Genomic DNA, 21419 nt, shown 5'->3' on the forward strand with positions numbered 1-21419 from the left:
GATGTCATAATGCTATGAAGTTGTTCTTTGAAGTGACTGCAGATTATGGTACTAAAATAAAGGGAAAAGAATTAAGAAGGGAAAGAGTTCAGCTCAAATCAAGCCTCACTCTAGAACAAATTTGTAAATACCTTTTCAAAATTGGATTTTGGAGACATGCTAGAATTTTAGAGAGAATAGTTCTCTAATAAAAGCGTTTTTTCTGCTTCTATTCTCAAGTCACCTAGCATCATCTCCCTTAATGAACAGTTTAGTCATGACAGCGCCTCAGGTACACAACGCAACGGTTGGCCAGAAATCCTGTCAGCATTATCACGCGGTGTTTTATCTACAGTGCCACGGGAGAACTTGAGGCATACAAATCCTAGTCCCACCACTTATGTGGTATTACCTTTGGAATACGTAAGTGGGAAACTGGACAGACATCCACATTTGATCTATGAAGTAACACAGACCAGACTCAGTTGAGCAAGCTTGATGCTGACTCAAGATTAGAATTATTTTGAAATCTTATTTATTTATTTTTTTGTGTGAGAAAGACTGGCCCTGAGCTAACATCTGTTGCCAATCTTCCTCTATTTTATGTGGGATCCTGCCACCGCATGGTTTGATGAGCAGTGCTAGGTCTGTGCCCAGGATCCGAACCTGCGAATGCCAGGCTGCCGAAGCAGAGCATGTGAACTTAACCACAATATTGCCAGGCTGGCCCCTGAAATCTTATTTTTAGAACTAGTAATAGCAATAGAAGTAGTTTAAAAGTTCCTGACCACAGAAATTCTTCATTTTTTTCCTTTGTTAATTTTCTTTTTTGTTACTTGGAAATGCACAATATAAAAGAAAGCACCCCAACACTTGGGCACACAACTTTTTTTCCAAATAATGAGCTGATTGGGTATAGTTTGTGTTCATATGATTTCAACAAAGTTCAGGGAACTAATTGAAGTTCAAGCTACTCACCATAAATTATTAGCTCATACCCTTTTGAGCATAAAATAAATGGAAGTGAAATAAATTCTCTAGAAATATATAGTCTGAAACAATATTATTGACAGATTGCATCTAGAGAAGGACTAACAAATAGGAGGTGAACATGTATAAACAACAGAAACAGCAAAGAAATAGACTGTCAGTGTCAAATCTCTTGATTTGGTTATTAGAACAGTCTTATTTTTAATTTTATTTTCCAAAATAAACAAAAATTGTTTCTCCCTTATGGCCACAATCAATGTGAGACCAAATATGGCAAGAAATAGAGGAGATCACTGAGGTTCTGGCACAAAATACTGCGATCTGGCGATAAAGAAAAACACACATTTACTGGCTCCTTGCATGGAACAGCTAAGAGCACAAAGCCCATTCTATGTGAAGGCCGGGGTCTGCAAAATTTGGCAGATAATAAACTTTAATGGCACTTTTCATTCACACTGCTATTAGTGCAAGAGCAATAAAAAAACTTCTGACAAACTTTTTTTCTAAAGGACTACTTTCCGCATTTCACTTTTAAACAGTCCTTGTTCTATCCTGGCGACTTAATGGAGAAGATTTACACAAGCAAAACAGTGATGTCTGCCCTCAACTGAAATGTCAGTGTGCACCCATCTAGTACCACTGGGATACTAAGAAGATATTTGCAGTTCACACCTTAACAGAACAGAAGAAAGTGTCTAAACAAGTATAAATTCCATTCCATTTGCTCAAGTTTCTTCCAATTATATTAGAATCCACGCATTCCCTTTCAAATACCTTAAGTTAATTCATTTTGAACTTGCTATAACCTAGGAGATTTATCAAATATTGGTATGACAGAGCACTATACAAACCATTGAAAAAATCTACAGAGGGGCTGGCCCCATGGCCTGGTGGTTAAGTTCAGCATGCTCCACTCTAGTGGCCCGGGTTCGGTTCCCAGTGCAGACCTATACCACTCATCAGCAGCCACCCTGTGGTGGTGACCCACATACAAAACAGAGCAAGACTGGCACAAATGTTAGCTCAGAGAAAATCTTCCTCAGCAAAAAAAAAAAGAAAGAAAGAAAGAAAGAAAACAAAAAAATGCTTCTTAAAAAAAAAATCTACAGAAATTAAACTCATATCTAAAAAACCTTTAATTATCAAAAAGAGGAATATCAAAAGCTGAGGGGAGGGGATCAAGAATTAATTACACAATCTACTATCTAATGCTTCAATGTCAAGGAGATATGCGTATTTTTTGAAAACAGAAAAAATTAAGAGAGACTATCTCTTTATAAATAAAACAGAAACTGAGTCCCAGGAACCAATTACTTTTTCTCTCCCCTTAATAAACAAAATTTCTAAGGATGGAGTGAAAATATGATTCTCAAAGACAGCAAGAGAATTTCTATTTTATTGGGAAATTTAGTTTTAAAGAAAATTCTATTTTTTTTTTTTTTTTGAGGAAGACTAGCCCTGAGCTAACTACTGTCAGTTCTCCACTTTTTGCTGAGGAAGCCTGGCACCTAGCTAACATCATGCCCATCTTCCTCTACTTTATATGTGGGACGCCTACCACAGCATGGTGTGCCAAGCGGTGCCATGTCCACACCCGGGATCTGAACCAGTGAACCCCGGGCCGCCAAGAAGCGGAACCTGTGAACTTAACCGCTGCGCCACTGGGCCGGCCCCAGAAATTCTTAACTTTATATTAAACTAGTTAAAACCTGCTCTGACTTTTCAATTTTTAATAGAGAAAAAAATAATCATAAAGTCTGTCTTCTTCCTGAGAGTTGTCATGCATTGGAAGCATGAGTGTTTTCAGAAGCATTCAGATGCGTGGCAGTCCCAAAGTGCCGTTTCCATGCAAATTGCAGTCAGCAGAGTACTCACTAGTCTGCAATTACCACTTCATATTCAAGGCAGTCTCACAGTACAGTGGCAGATTCACCACAGAATCTGTAATAACTGCATCGGTACCAGAAACGACTTCAATTTTCTTACAAAACTGCCGAAATGCCTCTCTGAGACAAATACAAAATAATCTTCTTCTCTTCTGAAGAGCTTTTAAATTTTAAAATGTTGAAGACTCACCTGAGAAATATGTCACAAGTACAAATGCTCAGGCCCCACCCCTCTCCCTCTGTCTCTCCCTCTATTCTGATTTAGTAGATCTGGCCTAGAACCCTACCATGTATTTTTTGTGTGGTTTTCTTTGGTGAGGAAGATTGTCACTGAGCTAACATCTGTAGCAACCTTCCTCTATTTTGTATGCAGGATGCTGCCACAGCGTGGCTTGACAAGCAGTGCATAGGTCCACGTCCAGGATCTGAACCCGTGAACTCCAGGTCCCTGAAATGGAGCATGCGAACTTAACAGCTATGCCACCAGGTTGACCCCTAAAATGTGCGTTTTTAATATTCACCCTGGGTGACTCCTGCTGTAGACAATCCAAGGACTACATGTTGAAACACACCATCTTCCTGAAACAGAGTCATTTTGTGACACTTACGGTGGAAAAATCTGCCTGGCACCATGAAAATGGCCAGCAATCACAGACACATGACTGTGCTTGACCTCATTAGTGATAAATGCACCAATTTGCACCAGTGAAGTTAGTAAGCATTAAATGAGTAATAATGCCCAGTGCGAGCAAAGGTGAAGCACAAGTGGTAAACCGATCCTGACCGGTCTTATCTTAAGACTGAGAAACTCTGATCCTTATTCGTTCCAACATAGCTATAAAAGTTGTTCCAGCAGTTTCAATTGATAAAATGAATGAGGAAAATGCTGAAGAGCTGTTTTCATGAAGCCAAGTCTCAAACTCTGAGAGTATTTCTAGACTGAGGTAAACACACGGCAACTCTTCAAATACACTTCTTAAACTGAAAGACAGGGGCCGGCCCCATGACCGAGCGGTTAAATTCGCGCGCTCTGCTTTGGTGGCCCAGGGTTTCGCTGGTTTGGGATCCTGGGTGCGGACATGGCACCACTCATCAAGCCATGCTGAGGTGGCGTCCCACATGCCACAACTAGAAGGACCCACAACTAAAAATATACAGCTAGGTACCAGGGGGCTTTGGGGAGAAAAGGGAAAAATAAAAATCTTAAAAAAAAGTGGAAGGTGGTTCAGCAGGTCACAAACAGGAGATGCTCACTTCCCAGTCCTCAGTGGACAGCTGCCGGGAGCAGTTTAGAAGGCTATCATGTCGATTTTCAAGCTTTCTCAGATCCTGTTGCAAATGCGAATCTTTTTTATTATATACTCCGAAGTTGGTAAAATTATTTTAGAGCATATATTATTTTCAGTCTATTATATTTCTGTTTAAGCAATCTGTGGAATTAAAGATATATAGTATACCAAATGAAATATTACAAATTATGGTTTGGAATTATGCTTTAGACGGAAAAAAAATATTACTTTTCAGAAGTATTGGGATTATTCTCTATTATCATACAGTATAAACATTCAAATTAACACTCATGTGCCTAAATCCAAATAGTATCCAAAGTATCTGATTTAAAGGCTGGACTGGATATTGTTTCAGATTGGGATTATATCCCATTTTGAACTCACCATTACTTCCTGCTCATACGTCCAAACACCACAAGCCAGCTCTACACAGAAAATGACAAGCAAACTTCCAAAGTACTGTAGAAGAACAGAAAATGAATGCTGTTAGGATAGAGTCAAAGTAAAATATGCTCATCAGAGACAAGCCAAATACCATTCAGTGTTGTTTATCTGATGGACAAGAAAACAGAGGCACATAATCAAGAAGCTCCCTCGGGAGGAGAGGGGAAGAATTGGAGTAAATTTAGAGACAGCTGCAGACAACATTCAATACTCACCTAAGTGGGCCATTTGGATAGTGCTCTATTTATTGAGTACTTTCATAATTAACTCATTCAAGAACCTTGGGAAATGGATAGAACTACTTCATTTTACAAATGAGAAAATTAATGCAAAAAATACACAAAGTGATTTGCTCAAGAATGTGCATGGTAAATTCTGGAGAGCCGGACCATTGTGGCCATGTGCCAGGTGTTATATCTTGACACCTCCAGTTGTGGGGGTAGCTTTACAGAAACAAGTAGTAAAAGTTTGGGAAAGAACGAGCTCTCTCAAAGTTTTCTTCACTAATTCCAGCAGAAAAACACAGCACCACTGCTTTCATGGATCTTCCACTCTGTTTATGGTGCCAGGTCAGAGTTGGTGTATTGGGTAGTGATTATTGATTATCGATTATTCTTTTCACTGGAATGACTGCTCCAGTAAGGCAGGAAATTTCTTGTGTTCCTTATCACAGAGTAGTTGCTCAATAAATACATGCTACATAAAAGAATAAATGAAAACAAAGCAGAGTGATATGACAGTAAGAGACCGGGAGCTGCCTTGGACTGAGGAAAGGCTTCTTATGAAGGTGATCTTTAAGATGAGTCAGTAGTGACAAGGAGAAGGCAATGCTGATAAGACTTGTGGAAAAGCAATCCAGGAAGAGGAAATGTCAAGTGCAAGGCCACTTGTCTGGGTGAGCTAGTTAAGAACTCAGTGGAGCACAGAACTAACCGCAGCACAGAAGCAGGTGGGATGCTTACAGGGAGCACAAGCAGAGGATGCTGAGAGGTGCAGAGAGCCAGAGCTTCCTGGGCCATAGAGAGGGTTTTGGGTTTTATTCCAAGTGTAATCGAAATCCATTAGCAGGTGACATGTTGTGACATGCATTATAAAAACATAATTCTGGGTGTTTTGTGAAAAATGATTTGTAGGGAAGCAAGTGTATGATCAGAGGAACTAAATAAAAGATTGCTGAACTAGGACGTTAGCAAGGAAAGGGGAAAAAGCAGACCAATTTACAGTTGTGAGCCATCAAGACTTGAACGTTGAGTTTCTTTGCTCTTAATTTTTGTCAGAAAAGGGGAAGGGGAAATACAAGATATAGAAAATTGAGCTGATTTTCTACTACTTCCATGATATTTCCCTTATGATTTAAAAATATAAATCACGGGACCAGCCCCATGGCTGAGTGGTTGAGTTCGCGCACTCTGCTTTGGTGGCCCAGGGTTTTGCCGCTTCAGATCCTGGGCATGGACCTAGCACCACTCATCAAGCCACGCTGAGGTGGCATCCCACAAAGCAGAGCCAGAAGGATCTACAATTAGAACATACAACTATGTACTGAGGGGCTTTGGAGTGAAGAAGAAAAACAAAAAAGAAGATTGGCAACAGATGTTAGCTCAGGTGCCAATCTTTAAAAAAAATATATACATATATCAATCACCACCATTAGTTTTCATTTGTCTCTTTCATATAAAAAACAAACAATACATAGCTGCATAATCTCTTAGACAATAACATGGCGTAAAAATAATAATTGGTTCAAAAGATCAAGTAATATTTTCTTAAGGGGATCCCATTGTTCAAGCACTTTTATTTTCAGTATAAGTAGTTCTCTTGGTCAGCTTCACTCTACTCAGATATTATGTGCAAGTGTTGCCTTACTTTAAAGATTTTAGCCTTGACATGATGATTAGAAGAGATTTTGTGAACACGGGACTCCATGTCAGTTTTTATCCAAACACTCTTTAATGTTTAAGATGATTTTTAGACATGAACGATACTATATTTTCACCTTACATGACAAAGAAACCAAATGTTCAATAATTATATGCTCAATCAATTTCCTTTTCCTTAATAAGATCCTACAAAAGAATGAGACTCCAGAGAAAAATTACACTATGGGATATTTTTGCTTTCTCAGATCCCTAACCTAAATTCTTTGCAAAATTGATGTCTACTTACAATGAAAACCAAAACAGCCCCTGAAAGGTCAAGATTCCGCCAAGACAAAACATGGACATGAACAAGAATTATGTGTGCTGTTGCTGGAAAGAAAATAGGAGATACCCTGACTTTGCCCTGGGGATAAATAACCATGCAGATTTCTGGATTGATTTCATACCCTTTTAAATCCCACTTGAGTCATCTCTCTTGTTTCTTTGCCTCCTGGAGTCACCGACCAGTTTATGGTCTGTGCTGCACCAGCAGAAAGGCCCCCAACACAGGGCCACGGGCAAGTGCCCGGATATATGCAATACACGCAATACCTGAGTATGTCTGCCAGACCTATGGAGCCAAACCACAGAGCAATAACTACAGGCATGACATCACCTCTGACCTTGTAAGTGAGCTCCACAATGGGCTAGCATTTCCATAACTTAAGCATCCCCAGGAATGCATATATACAGCACATACAGCTGAAACAATCTCTCATTACAAACTCAAAACTGCAATTACCAATATGGGAAGGAGGGGGTCCCTATGCGCTGGACACTCTCTTAACTCTGGAAAAACTCTAAAATGATTGTATCTTTCAGATTTCCAAAGGTCTCATTTGATGCTAGTTCTCTCATATAAAACAATTCCTCTGTCTTTATTCCACTTACATTCAGGAGCACAGATTTACTTGACTTTCAGATTGAAAATCCAAGTTTCATCAGCATTATAAAACACTGCTGGAACAAACTAAATCTAAAACTTAATTCAAATAAAATTTTTTTTACAAATGATGCTGGAGTTCATGGTCAGCTGTCGTTGCTTTGTTGTCATTGCATGAGCCTGACAAACTCAGTCTTCGAATTCCAAGGAAAACTTTAAATGTCAAATCCACCCTCAATACAACATACATAGATCAACCCCATTTACCCCTATGTTTTCTTTTTCAGTGAGCTCTGAGTCCTGGATAAAGTTATCCTCATATTGATTATTGCAGAGTCACTCTGCCACTACTTAGTCTAAGGGCTAGATCTGAGTGAGGCATCTATAAAACATGGTGTCAATCCATAGTTTCAAAAGAACAAAACTAGCAAACAATTAAGCAACAGCTCCCACTGAACTTGGTTATGGTATGAAGCGTACCTACATATCCCATTTCACTACAGAACTGTCTGTTGTCTTTAACATTACTGGAAACATTTATATATCTCCCCTAATGGTGTCAGCATGTGTCTCTCATGCTCTGACTTTCCCAGTGCACGCGGTTTGATGAGATGGTCTGTCCCAATCTTGTTTGCAGAGCAACTTGCCGCTCTCTTTTCCTCAAGTGCTGTCCTTCCAAAACGGTGGAAAGAGCTCTGAATGTGGAGTTGGAAGATTACAGTTCAAACCCCGCTCTGAAACACACTCTGTGATCTTTGGCAAATCCTTAAACTGCCCTGGCTTAAGTCTGCTCATCTGTATAATGAAGATAAAAATAAAGCCTCCTTTCCTGTTATCGTCAAGGTTGATTTGATACAACCTTTGAAAACTTTTAAGTTTTAAATTTGTCAAGTATTATACAAATGCCATTCTGAAGTAGTTGGTGAAATACATCCAGCATCGACTTGTCCTTTCTCCCTGTACATAGCCTTCATTACCTGCAACGGGCCACAGTTTCTTCTTCATCATTGTTTTACAGTATTTCATCTCTTTACCCCTTTTACTTTTCTCCTTCCCTCTGTGTATCAAAGCTTCCTTCTCTGCTGTACATCAGGCCCCAGAGGCTTCAACTTTTAAACCAGTTGGTGGCCTCACCTACAAGTCACAATGCTCGCTTAACTGCCAGACCATTGGTTCTGGCTGGCAGGGATCTTGTCCTTAAACAGTATTTTATCCCCAGTGCCTAAGCAGTACCTGTCACACAGCAAGTATTCAATAAATGTCAGTGGAAATAATGATCAGCTTCCCAACCAAAGACCAATTTCAGATTTCCTAGAGATTCTCTGACTAATTTAACCCTGAGTTTCTTGTTAATGTTGGACTCCCCTTGACTTCTGCTGACACATTTCTATTTTAAATATTGCCTCTCTGTATTACCATTGTCTTTCTGGTGGATTATTCTATGATAATCCAGTGTGCCTTTAAACATTTAAGACAATTTACCCTGCTAAAGAAAAGGAACAATATGCAGACTCTCCCCATCTTTCTGAGCTACTAACTACTAAACATTTTAAATAAACAAAGAATGGTAAAGAGTATGTTTATACAAGGAAATTAGAATGAAATTATTTGCATAACAAACTATTTTATTTGCTTTAAAAATTATTCAGTGCAGAGTTCCCTAAAATAGCTAAGCTCCTCTAATGCAATTAAACTAAAATTGGTGTCTATGAATACATTTTATCCCTAAACGTATGTTCATGAAAAAATTGCATCAAGTAAAGCAAGGTGGTGATAGGATACACCTCCAAATGATGCAATTAATTAGTGATTTTTTTCAGAAAATCTCTCAAGCTAAGAATAATTACCTTTCACTTCAAGAATGAGTGCCCTCAGTGGGTTAGATAAAAGCAGATTAGATAAAACCTTGTAAGTGAAATTGCTTTGCTGACTGGTTTTCTTTGAAACCATACAGATGGGAAGAACCCAGGCTTTGAAATAAAACGGACCTGGCTTCAGATTCTGGCTCCTTTACATACCAGTTGGATGACCTTGGGCAAACCAGTAAGGCTCAGTTTCCTCATTCACAAAATGAGAATGCTAAAATTACCTTGCAGCGTTTTGCTAAGGATTCAATCACGTAAAGGGCTGTCACAGAGTAAGCACTACCTACATGGTAGCCATTATTAACCACACCATAGTATCTACTAGAATATAAACTCCGTGAGGACCAGAGGTATCATTCAATTCTAAACACTTAACATGCTGCCTGGGATAGAGCACTTACTCACTGCATATTTCTTGACTACCTGTAACTAGGATTGGAGGAGGACAGCGAGTAAAACTGTTCGCCTCATCCTAAAACTATCAGGGTCGCTCTCAGTCAAGGACATCTAATCTCACAAGCTATTTGATTAAATCTTTAGTAAAATCCCTGTCCAGTGAGAATATAGCTGGTATTTTTCAAAACATCTTTATTAGGAAACTGAAGCAGGAAGTGTGGGGAGGGTGGGGAATCTAACTTCTTTTTAAAAAATGCTGAAATCAATTCGTCTGTTATTCCAGACAAAGGTTGGCCACAGAATGGCAAGAATGGCATAGGTTCCTAGTCCCTTTGTCCACTGGAAGTATTCGAGGAGGAAGGGAAGGGCGTGAAATCTCACCTTCCTATTTAAGTCCTTGGTGACTTGTAGACAAATGCATCCCTCAATAGAAATAAAGGGGATTCATTCCCCCTATTAAAGGTTATTTCATCTCATTGTATGTACACAGACAAAACAGTAAAATCTCAAGGAGGTTCTTTCTTAAAGAAACACTATAAAAATGATCTGGCTCCCTGACACCCACACCCCCAAGATTTCCCCCTAAAGAAAGCAGATTAAACACATTCATTTATCCCTTCTCCCTTTTGAAACTTCACTAAAACAACAACAAAGAGATAGTTTAAAAGGCATAAATAAACCCAGAGATAAAGAAAAAGGAAAAGGAGACAACAGTAAATATATTTTGGAAGTTGCAAAGAAGATGAGTGGCAAATTTCCTAGCAGTCCCCCAAAAGCTGAAGGGTTGACAGTGGTGGGGAAAGCCGGAAACACCCTGCCTCACACTGCAGAGGCCCCAAAATACTCAGGTATTGGCAGCCCTGGAAACTTCTGGAAGTGTATGAAGATAGGGATAAAAATAGGACAAGTTGCTGAAAACTCGTTCAGGAAGAAGTTAGAGCCCTCAGCTCACCTTCCCCACACTGTGTAGCTGGATGACTACCCATGCCCACTAATATAGAAGTTGGCAGGCTTATTCTGTGGGGAAAGTAAAACAGAGTCTCGGGCCTGGGGACACTTGGTACAGTGGAGGATAAAGTACAGTACTGGAAATAGAGAAGTGAAGTTCAAATTTACATACCTTTTCCATAAAGGTTCAAAACTCAATTCAAATCAAAATTGCATTGGATTTCTCCGTAGAATACTGGAAGCTAGAGGACAGTGGAAGAGTGTCTTCAAAATTCTGAGGGAAAAGTGATTGCCAACCTACAATTCTATAGCCATCAAAATTAACATGTAAGGGTATATAAAGCCATTTTTACGCATGCAAGCTTTTTAAAAAAGGTATCACCTCTGTACACTTTTGCAGGAAACTACTGGAAGATGTACTCCCTAGAATGAGAGACTAAACAGAGAAGGACAATGACTCGGACTGCAGGAAACAAGGGAGACAAAGGAAATCCCAGAATGGTAGTAAAGGGATATCCCATGACGGCAACAGCTTCAGCAGGTCTAGACTAGAGCGGGGCTAGAATGCTCTAAGAGAATTCTTTTAAAAAAAAATCATCAGTAGGATGCCCAAAATATTTAAATACATAAAGAGAAAACTTACACTGGGGGGAGTTAGAGTTGAATTAGACAGAAATACACAGAAAACGGAGTATTAATTTCAAGAAAAACAAAGTACTATTCCAGAAAGAAGTAAATCCAGCATTTATGTGGCCCAGCTGCGAACAGCATTTACCTCGTGACGATCAGGTAAACACTGACCTAACCAACATTATGATACATCCGCAATGAGTGCCATAGGAAGCATGCATGGGTGGGGGGGCCTGAGGCAGGGAAGGGTGCCAGTTCTGCATCTTCCATAAGGAGTCAATGGATAGTGCTTAAAACGGAAAACTGAAAGAATGAGAAGAGTTACAAAAACATGAGATTTAGAGATGTGGAAGTAAATTCCAACGGAATCTGCTAAAACAAAATTGAAAGCGGCTGCCTCTTAGGAATGGAAAACAGTAGGGATAAAGAACTACTATTTTTCATAATAAGCCTTTTAGAATGAAATTACCTCTGTGAATCACGTTAATAAAAGTAAAAACAAAATTAAAACAAACAATAGCCCCCCTGAAGCCTTGATACCAAGGAGAAAAAGGTTGATAGCTGAAGGATTTTACATAGGTTTAATGTGGAAATAGTTACTCAAAAAAGGCTGAAAATTGTAAGTAGACCAATTATACTTCTTGGTTATTGGGACAAAACGGGTGGGTGACTTTATCCTGAGATACCATCATTCTTCTGCTAAATGTTCCTTCAGTAGTTCAAAATAGGAGTGCTATAAAAGATACAAAAAATGTATATACTTAAATGTGATTTATAGACCCCACCCAGAGGTCTCTTTCACTAGACTCTGTTTGGAAATTTGGATCTCTCCTGCAACTTTGCTTATTAAAACCACACATACAGTCTGCTCAAATCAGTATGAGATGGATTATTTTCCATAATAGTTCATTTTAGTCACAAAATTATAAAGCTTAGAATTCCAAGTTATGGGCAATTTCATTCAATGAGAAGGCCTGGATTTACTTTATTTGCAGAAGTGATATACATATATATATATATGTGTGTATGTATATATAATCAAGTATTGTGAGTATATAAAATTAAAATTATATAAAAACTATGGAAAAAATCAAATATACTTATATGTATATATGTATATACACAAACATGTGTTTAAGAGTGAATACACACACAGGTGTGAATGCACAAAACATTTATTTTGCCAGAGATTTACATACATTATATCATTTACTTCTCAAAAATATTACAAAAAATATCATTATCTCTATTTTTTAAAAATAGAAAATGGAGCTAGCTACATTCATCCATGATTGAGAGGCAATGAACACTAACTCTTTCAAAGCACAGGTTCTGGAGCCAAGCTGGATTCAGACCCCAGCTCTACCATGTAATAGTTGGGCAAATCACTTAACCTTTCTGTGTTTCAGTGCCCTCATCTGGAAAATGGGCACAACAATAGTGCCAGCCTCATAGCATAGTTGGGCGAATTGAATGAGTCAATACACGTAAAGCACATGTAATAGCGGCTGCCACATAGTACGTATTACATTAGGGATGTTGTTAGTGGTGTTAGCAATGCCTCATGATCCATCCACTATAGATCTCCAGCTTCTGAACACCATGCACACAAGTACATGTTCACACAAGTACATATAAAACCTTTCTTGTCTTTGAACTAAGGAGGAATGACCAAAAACCCCTATCTTCCCATTTTTTACGTTTTCCAGCAGAAGAAAAGAAGACCACCAATAATATCAAAATTTTAAGGATGGCAAAAAATTCCTTTTTCCTTCCACTTAACATGGCTAGTTAAAGGCACACATGCTGCTTTAATTGCTATGGCAAAATCCTTGACAAATTATATCAACAATTCCATCTCCTCCATACTTGGTTGAACTTATATTAAGTCAGCCAGATCGGCTTCTTTTAAAACATTAAAATTAATTTTTGTTCTTATTCACATTTTACAATTTTTATAATGAAGTATGGTGCTGTATAGCCAATGAGCGCTTAACAGTTCATTAAAGGGAACTTTTAGAAAAGCACTAATAAATGAAAGTGATTTATTTTTTTACATATTTATTTCTTTACTGTTAATCACAGATATTAAAATTTCTAAGAAAGTAATATTAGCTTTTGTATAAAATATTCAAATAATTTTCACTTTGGGCAGAATAGATTTATGTTTAATTTTTGATTTCTAACTTTTATTACTGTAATAAAAACAAAAAGCAATCGGCCCTAACAAAGCCAATCAATTTATTGAGTGCTTACCTTTACTGAGAATATTAAACTTTACAAGCAGTTGAGAAATACAGGAAAAGAGAACTTTTATAGAACATATATTCTATTAATATTAAACCTATCTTCATTCTATCCAGCTTTATAGAGAAAAGACTCTGAGATAGATACTATCTAAAGGAAACAAAAATTCCATATCCAGCCTACCACAAATAGACAAAGCAGTTATTTTCCAATCTGTTTTTCTATATAAACGCCAAGTGGAAAAGAATTTTTACATTAAAACAAAATTGTAATGTCTTCCTTGAACACTTTTATACAAGTCTCTCTGTGCAAGCAAGCAGATAATCAATCTAGTATCACAGAACCTCCTCAGGAAGAATATATTCCACTGAGAGAAAAGGAAAAATTATAAACACTGTAAAAGTTATTTTAACCTGCTACTCTCTTAACTTATAACTAAAAACTCAGATTGTTTTTTCCTAAGTAACATTCAACATAAATTGAAACCACAAAAGTCAGATTTGCTTAGGAAAATTAATACAACCTGAGATTCGCCTCCCCAAAATAAAAACCGATTCAAAATATAACATACTTTACTGGACATTTTAATATTTTAAACATGGTGCCTTTTGACTCCTATCTACATGCTACATAACCAACACTTTCAATAAACAAGAAGTTTGATTAAAGGCCTGCGTTCACTAAATGATAAATGATAAACTCCAGTCCCCACCCTGTCAAATACTAAACTCTGCAAGTTTTCAGTGCTAAGTATCTCTATGGCAGTTGTTTATTTTTCCTTTCCCGGTGATTGGAGGTTTAAAAATATTATATTACTTATAGTTAGTAAATAAGAGAATTCCAGTGCCAAATATTTGTACAAGATAATGGAACAGCCGACATTCTGTTAAGAATCCACTGGGACTGAACTACTAACAGTCCAAGAGCACTTGCTGCTTAAAACACACATCCCCAGAAAGCCTGTGCTGTAACCTGGTCTCAGAGCGAAGTCATAGCAGACATAGGCTTGGTACTTTCCGGAGGCCAATTATTCACCATGTTCTATGTCTGTCTATAAATTTTTCAATGAAAAGGCATTAAATTAAATTAATTACCATTAAATATCCTTTCTTTTAAGAATCATAAATGGAATGAGCTCAGTCTAACTTAGAAAAAGCTAGAACTATAAACCAGTCTTTGAAGAAACAAAGTGTGTAACTCCTGAGCCCATGCAGAAATTCAAGCTAAAGGAAGAAAGTATTGGTATGCTGTGGTCCTTTGTTCATGCGCCCATTTGAACAAATATACAAGAATATTTCAAATAATGTATCTTAATTTACTCCCCTTTTGAATTTTATTTACACTGTAATTGCTGAGCTAACTTCTTTATCAAAGATGTAGGTGAATTACTAAGTGTCAAATTAGTAAGTGTTTGCTTCATGTGCTGTTCCAACTATTACACAGAATTGTGTTACACCAGCATCTGAGGGATTTAGTCAAGGGCTATGAGTTCCCAGGGTCAATGATCTATATCATGAGAGGTAAAGCATTAAGGGCACGGCAATAAAGTAGCTGGACAAGCTAGACAGGCCACCATGTATATAGTTTCTGTTGCTTTGCAAGCTAGGTCAGCTAAAGTCTGCATGCTCAGCCACATCTCAAAAGATTTACAGGGTGTTACTGGTCTCTGAAGGGGCTGTCTCTACATATCATTGGGCCATTCTTCAGAATTCGAGACAGGAGCCCCCATCACCAGAACCTGCACGGAAAGTACAAAGAAGGAGCCTTAGAAATATCCTAAGAAACACAGCCAAAATAACACCAGACTCAATTCTCCAGATTGAAGCCCTCACTCAGACCCAACCAAATGTGGCCAGATCCCTTCCAAAGACAAGAAGGGCATGAGTTCATTATTGCAGGCACCTTTATGACAAGACCCTTTATAAGACAACAGGTTAGGAAATTGAATACTTTTAAAGATGATGTTTTATTAGGTAGAAAGGGAACTCCTACTTCAATATCTGCCAATAACTTTTGAACCTATCTATAACTCTGTCTGTGAAAGTTGTTTCTTCTAAATCACGTTCTTTTCACTGTTTTATCTTTTTTTAGACAAGATAGACACTTTAACTTATTTTTGTATATTCTCCAGAATAACCACAAACATATCTCTTTTAAGAGTACTAAACGAAAATTTTCCTTTAAGTTTTACAAATCCACTGACACAAATATTACAAGTGGAGAGGTTTGTTTGTTTTCTCTTTTTTTGATAAGTCTATTCAAGCAAAAACACTTCCTTCCTGAACCAAAAATATATTTTCTTCCTTAAAAAAAGAAAGTATAAGAACATAACCCGATTCACAGTCATGCTTAATGTTCAGGGAAAGAAAACCACGTGTGATTCATGATAAAATCGTTAAATTCTCACCAAAGTTGCCCAAACATCAGTAATACGGTCTAATTGACAGAAGGAACATTTTGAATTAAACAGCATGAATCATAGAACAATTTTAAAGAAATGCACTTTTGTTATAATAAATATTTGAGCTATAAACAATATTGAAAAGCCAAGATCCTTGAAGACCTCCTTTTATAAACAGATCAACCATGGTTTGAAAGGAGCATATCCATTATCTGTAGGTAAAGGCTTCTAACAGGCTTGAAAAGTTTGTTCTCAAACAAGTTAAGCAGTTCTACCACAGTCCTCTGATAGCAGTCAATTGTTTATGGAACTTTTTTCCCCGGAGGCTGGAAAATGGCTGCAGCATTCCAAAGACCTCCTGTTCTAACCATCCACAACAGTCCTGGACGCTGGCTTGTCTCCCTAAGGGCATCTTAGCCTGGCACCCTGTGCCTGTTTAGCTTGACAACTATAATTTTGCTACTAAACCTGAACTAAACATCCAGATTAGCAGAATTTGTTTATAATGTACATCCGGAAAAAAAATTCTAAAACATTAGATAGACTTCTCCCACCTGAAGACTTTTATTCCTGCATCCGTAAAGGCACATCATTAGAATAAAAGTAGTGTGTCTTCCATTCTCTCTTCCACCATTGAAAAGGTTCTCTAAATGTGAAGCCCCCTTAGCCCAGAGTGGCAAGACCAGTAGCTATTTTCTCCCAGGTAAATGAGCAAAAAGGCCCAGAAGAAAGCAAGAAGAGACACTGCTACCAGGGTGATGCAGCAGAAGAGAGATCAGATCACATCACTCTTCAGCTCATGAAACTTCAAGCTGCAAAGTACATAGGCACGATATTCAAGACTCTTCATAATCTGGTCCTAGGTCACCCTGGCAACTCTCAGCCCTGCATACCTGGTACACATCTACCCTATAGTTCCAGAGAGTTCTTTTAAAGTACCTTTAATAACGCAAAGAGAGAACTTTAAAATTAAAATATTTTAATTACAAAAGGCAATCCTCTCATGATCTCATTAAAAGTTATCAGTCCATGTCTTCAACTCAGCTGTGCAAACCCAGCACAGAACTTGAAATTTCAAAATATCTTAAATGTTTGTTTCATAGGAGAGACACTGCAAAAATTCATATTTTTACTTGATAGAAACAATTCTTACATTGGCAACTATCAACTAACAAAATTCCTATCTTCTTTAAGACAATGTTTTTAAAATGTCTTCATGGTTGCAATCATTTTGAGGAAATTTGTAGCTTCCAAATTCTAAAGTTTTAAAGCTAAAATAATGGTAATGTAAGGAAACTCAGGAATGACTACTTATTTTCGAATAATTCAAATGTATTGCTTAGCAGGAATACTAAATGATACGAGCACAGTGTTTACACATTTTAAATAAAATTTAAATTAGTGTTTCTGTCATGTGAGCTGAGAAGATTCATCCTAATCTGAGCATATAACCAGGTCCTGTTATCACCCTTTATCTGAAAAAGGGGAAAGACGTATGAATGATGATTCTGAAACAATAAGTTTTTTAAATTTATGAAATTTCATGAAAAAAGCATAACTTCAATTCATAAGCTATTATTTAGTCATCAAGTTCATTAGACATTGCAAATAAAGTAAATATTGAACATCATTTTTCTACAAAGTTTATCTGAAAGCTACTTTCCCCATCGGCTTAAACGACTTAATTCTGTCATCATTTACATGTGTTATTTGCATCTTATTTTCACTCTCTGTAAACTTAGGGACACTGTTTCCTGAGTCATCTAGACAGCTATATGATTTTTTTATTTGTCTTTAATTTTTTATTATATAGTATTTCACACAAACAAAATATATACACACACACACATTATAAGGTGTACAGAATAATAAAATAAACAGCCTCCTCTTCACCATCCACCTTAAGAAACAGTACGTTACCAATTAGATAGTTATATGAGTTTAAATGCATACTTACCATTTTATGTTTGCCAAAGGAAGTCCAATAGACTGACAGGGTGGGAGCAGAGGAGAAAGCAAAAACACTTCACAGTTACTGAATTTACCTCAAGGTAGCATTTGCCGAACTGGTGGCCAGTATTCACAGCTGGAGCAAGCCTTTCAAAAGCATATGCTGCCAGAGAAACACCTGGCTTTGAACTCAGCACAGAGTAAGGACATTCATCAAATCAATGGATATAGAGTTATATGGCTTATTTTTAACGACAGTTATCTCAAATGTCTATATTAAGAAACAGAACATAATAAAGTTTACAATGCTTACTAATCACAGAGGACACCTAAATTATGCAAAGAACAAAAATACAAATACTTGGCCCATTGATACTTCAAACTCTGAAGTAAGCGAAAAGTCCAATGAGTGCTCAAAATCCTGTCACAGAGACCCAACACTAAGGCCATGAATCTCACACAACTGTCCTGGTCCCTAGTCCCCAATGTGACATTTACTTTTAAAGACATCTGCTCACATGCTTTTACAGGGAACAGGTAGAGGCAGTCAAACCAACATCACTTAAGAAACAGAAGCGGTCACGGAGTTCTGTCCTGGGCTCCCGTGCACACAAAAACTAGATGTGCAAACCGAGCCTCTGGCTCCAGAAATGCCTAAATCATCTTCAGTTCGCTTGAGGTTTTTGTGAATTTAACAAGTAAATGTAAAAACAACAGCTTTTAAAAAATTCTCATTAATATGTCAAAATAAATGCATGTATTGAAGGGATATGTTTCTACTGTATGAAAAATGCATAAATGTTGAATAATAAACCATTTCCTGATGTCAATCAAGTAATACAAACATTACTATCAGGTGCAATTCTTTATCCATTATTCTATCTCAGCAAGGTCTACTGAATTCAGCCGCCATTCTCCAGTTCCAAAGTCTTAGTTCAGACCCCACCCAAGGCTTCTGAGGACTGTAGGTAACCATTAACAGGGCTTCCTAGTGCCACCAGCCCTAAATGTTCTCATTTCATCCCATGCTAGAAACACCCATTGGCTCTCGACAGCAAGAGGGATAACATCAGACTCTCCTACAAAGACCTTCCCAATTGGACGACTCCATGCTCTTCTCATTGCCATAGCCACCCTGAATTTCTAAGTTTTGCTAAACTGCCATGTTCCTTCACTCCTCCATGTCTTTGCATACACGCTTCATGTTGCTCTAAGGCCCGTCCCTCCCTTCTTCCACCAGAAAACTCTCACATTTTCAATATCTAGATCAAAGGAAGACTCTCCTATGAAACCTGTCAGAAGTCTCCAACCGCTCCTTATTCTGCGTTGCCACAGTAATTTATTTATAACTTTAATACTGTATTTTGCTTTGCTATTTTCTTTGTATTGTCCCCTTTCATCTTTGCATTTCAAGTGTCTGTCACAGACTGGGTACTCAATATATGTTTAAGGAGGAACAAGGAAAGAAAAGGAGAACAGGAAGGAAGGAAAGGAGAAACAGTTTGATTCTTTGACAGGATAAGAGAGAACTATGGCAGAATTTTGAGTTCCTTTTATAATAAGGACATTAAAAGATTATATTTCTAAAAGTTAAATGACTACTGAATGCCTTGGAATTATAAAGGAAGCACATTTAAGTCTTATAGAAATAATGCCAGTAATTAATTAAGTGTACTGCAATAGTGGTGTGGCGGAGTGAAACAGCATGGGCTTTGAGCAAATACAGTCAGATTTGAATGTTAATGACAGCAAGTAGCAGCTGCGTATCTTTGGGACCCCTGCTTCTCCCCATCTGTAAATAAGTCTAACCATATAAAGTTGCTGTATTTTCTAAGAAATCAGAGTAAAACACTGGGAAGATGCTGAACATGCGTCAATGATATGATGGATTTTGATTTAGAAATAAAGTTGTTAGGCTATCTCAATCAAAACTATAAACAGAAAATAGTAAAGATATATAACTTCATAGTTTAATTTTAACTTATTGGCTTATGGCTAGCTAATAATGATAAAATTTATAACTACTTAAAAGAAGGCCTTAAACAGAGTCTGAAGAAAATTAATTACTACTTAAAGATAGTCCAGTTTTACACTATGATTTTAAACAACAAAAAACCGAGGATGATCAATAATTCCTTCATGGCCATTAAAAATTTACTTGATTTCCATTAAGAGAATCATTTCAAATCTGGTTCCATCACTGTATATTTTAAGAAAGCTTTAAAAAAGTGCTTCCGTACAATCATAAGCCATATGAAAATTCTCTGGAATAATAAAATTGAAAAAAAAGAAAACTTCCCTTTTAAACCCAAGGCTCTGGTCTCAAACATGGGAGGGGTAGCCAACCTAATTTCTGACCAGCACTTGACTAGCTATGCTTTGCTGGCAGTTGAGCATATATTAGCATCACACTGACAAACGACCTTCTCCTGATGGTGACATTCCGCTTTTGTCGATATTGTAAACATGTCTGTTCAATCTGTTTACGTTCCCCCTGAGCTGGCACCACTTTCTTAATGCCTATGTTAATAGCAAGGTAGAATTGCAATAACAAATGAATTTCATTTAGTCTACAGCTAAAAGCCTTGGGAAGTACCCATCTAAGGCTTAAAACCAATTTCCATTTAGCTTCAATTTCTCTGTTAAGGAGAGAAGGAATTTCTACTACTGAAATTACTTTGAAAGTCATGGCATATTCGAGTTTATTTTCCTAGTCATTTTTGGCATGTTTTCTCAATATAATCAGAACTTAATTATTCTTGATGTCCGCATATAAATATATAGAAGTTTCTGTTCTATGACAGTTCCATATTTATTAAGAACAAATCTAGTTGGAGTAGGGTTGCCAGATTCAGCAAATAAAAATACAGAATGCCCATTTAACTTTGAGCTTCAAATAAACAATGTATAATGTTTTAGTACATGTATATCCTAAATACTGCATGGAACATACTAAAATATTATTCATTGTTTATCTGAAATCCAAATTTAATTGGATGTCCTGTATTTTATTTGGGAAACTTAAATTAGGGTGTTTTAACAACTTGCATCAATAAGTCAATAGAAGGGTCAAATTCATGACCAAGGTTCACCAGAAATGTTTTCCTATGGATGGCCTCTTAGCCTGCAGAGTTGGTTTCTTGGGGGGTTGGGGTTGGGGTGGAAGGGCAAGTTGGTTATAAAGACCTGTTTTGAGGCTTTTTCACTTTTATTTTTTTTTTTTTTTGAGAAAGATTAGCCCTGAACTGAGCTAACATCTGCTGCCAATCCTCCTCTTTTTGCTGAGGAAGACTGGCCCTGAGCTAACATCCGTGCCCACCTTCCTCCACTTTATACGTGGGACGTCTGCCACAGCATGGCTTGACAAGCAGTGCGTAGGTCCACACCCAGGATCCGAACTGGCGAACCCAGGGCTGCCGAAGCAGAACATGCGAACTTAACTGCTGTGCTACCGGGCTGGCCCCCTTTCTCACTTTTTCTTGATCAGTCTGATGAATAAGGCCATTTTGACTGTTGCTTGAGCAGCACCATAGCCCAGCTGCCAGTTCGTCTTTTAGTAATCATTCAAGAGATATGGCAGCTCTAAGATACT

General features: G+C 37.6%; 1 protein-coding gene across 6 annotated transcripts in view; it reads right to left on the bottom strand.

The window, feature by feature from the left end:
- TSPAN12 (tetraspanin 12) overlaps nucleotides 1-21419 on the bottom strand; it is a 111870-nt gene that overhangs the window by 24199 nt on the left and 66252 nt on the right. For all 6 annotated transcript variants that reach the window (XM_070616399.1, XM_070616397.1, XM_070616398.1 and 3 more), the window contains one exon: nucleotides 4529-4603. In XM_070616399.1, coding sequence (XP_070472500.1) covers nucleotides 4529-4603 — 75 coding nt within the window. The remainder of the gene's footprint in view (nucleotides 1-4528; nucleotides 4604-21419) is intronic.

This window comes from Equus przewalskii, chromosome 4 (genome assembly GCF_037783145.1).
Source record: "Equus przewalskii isolate Varuska chromosome 4, EquPr2, whole genome shotgun sequence".
In the NCBI taxonomy this organism is placed as follows: domain Eukaryota; kingdom Metazoa; phylum Chordata; class Mammalia; order Perissodactyla; family Equidae; genus Equus; species Equus przewalskii.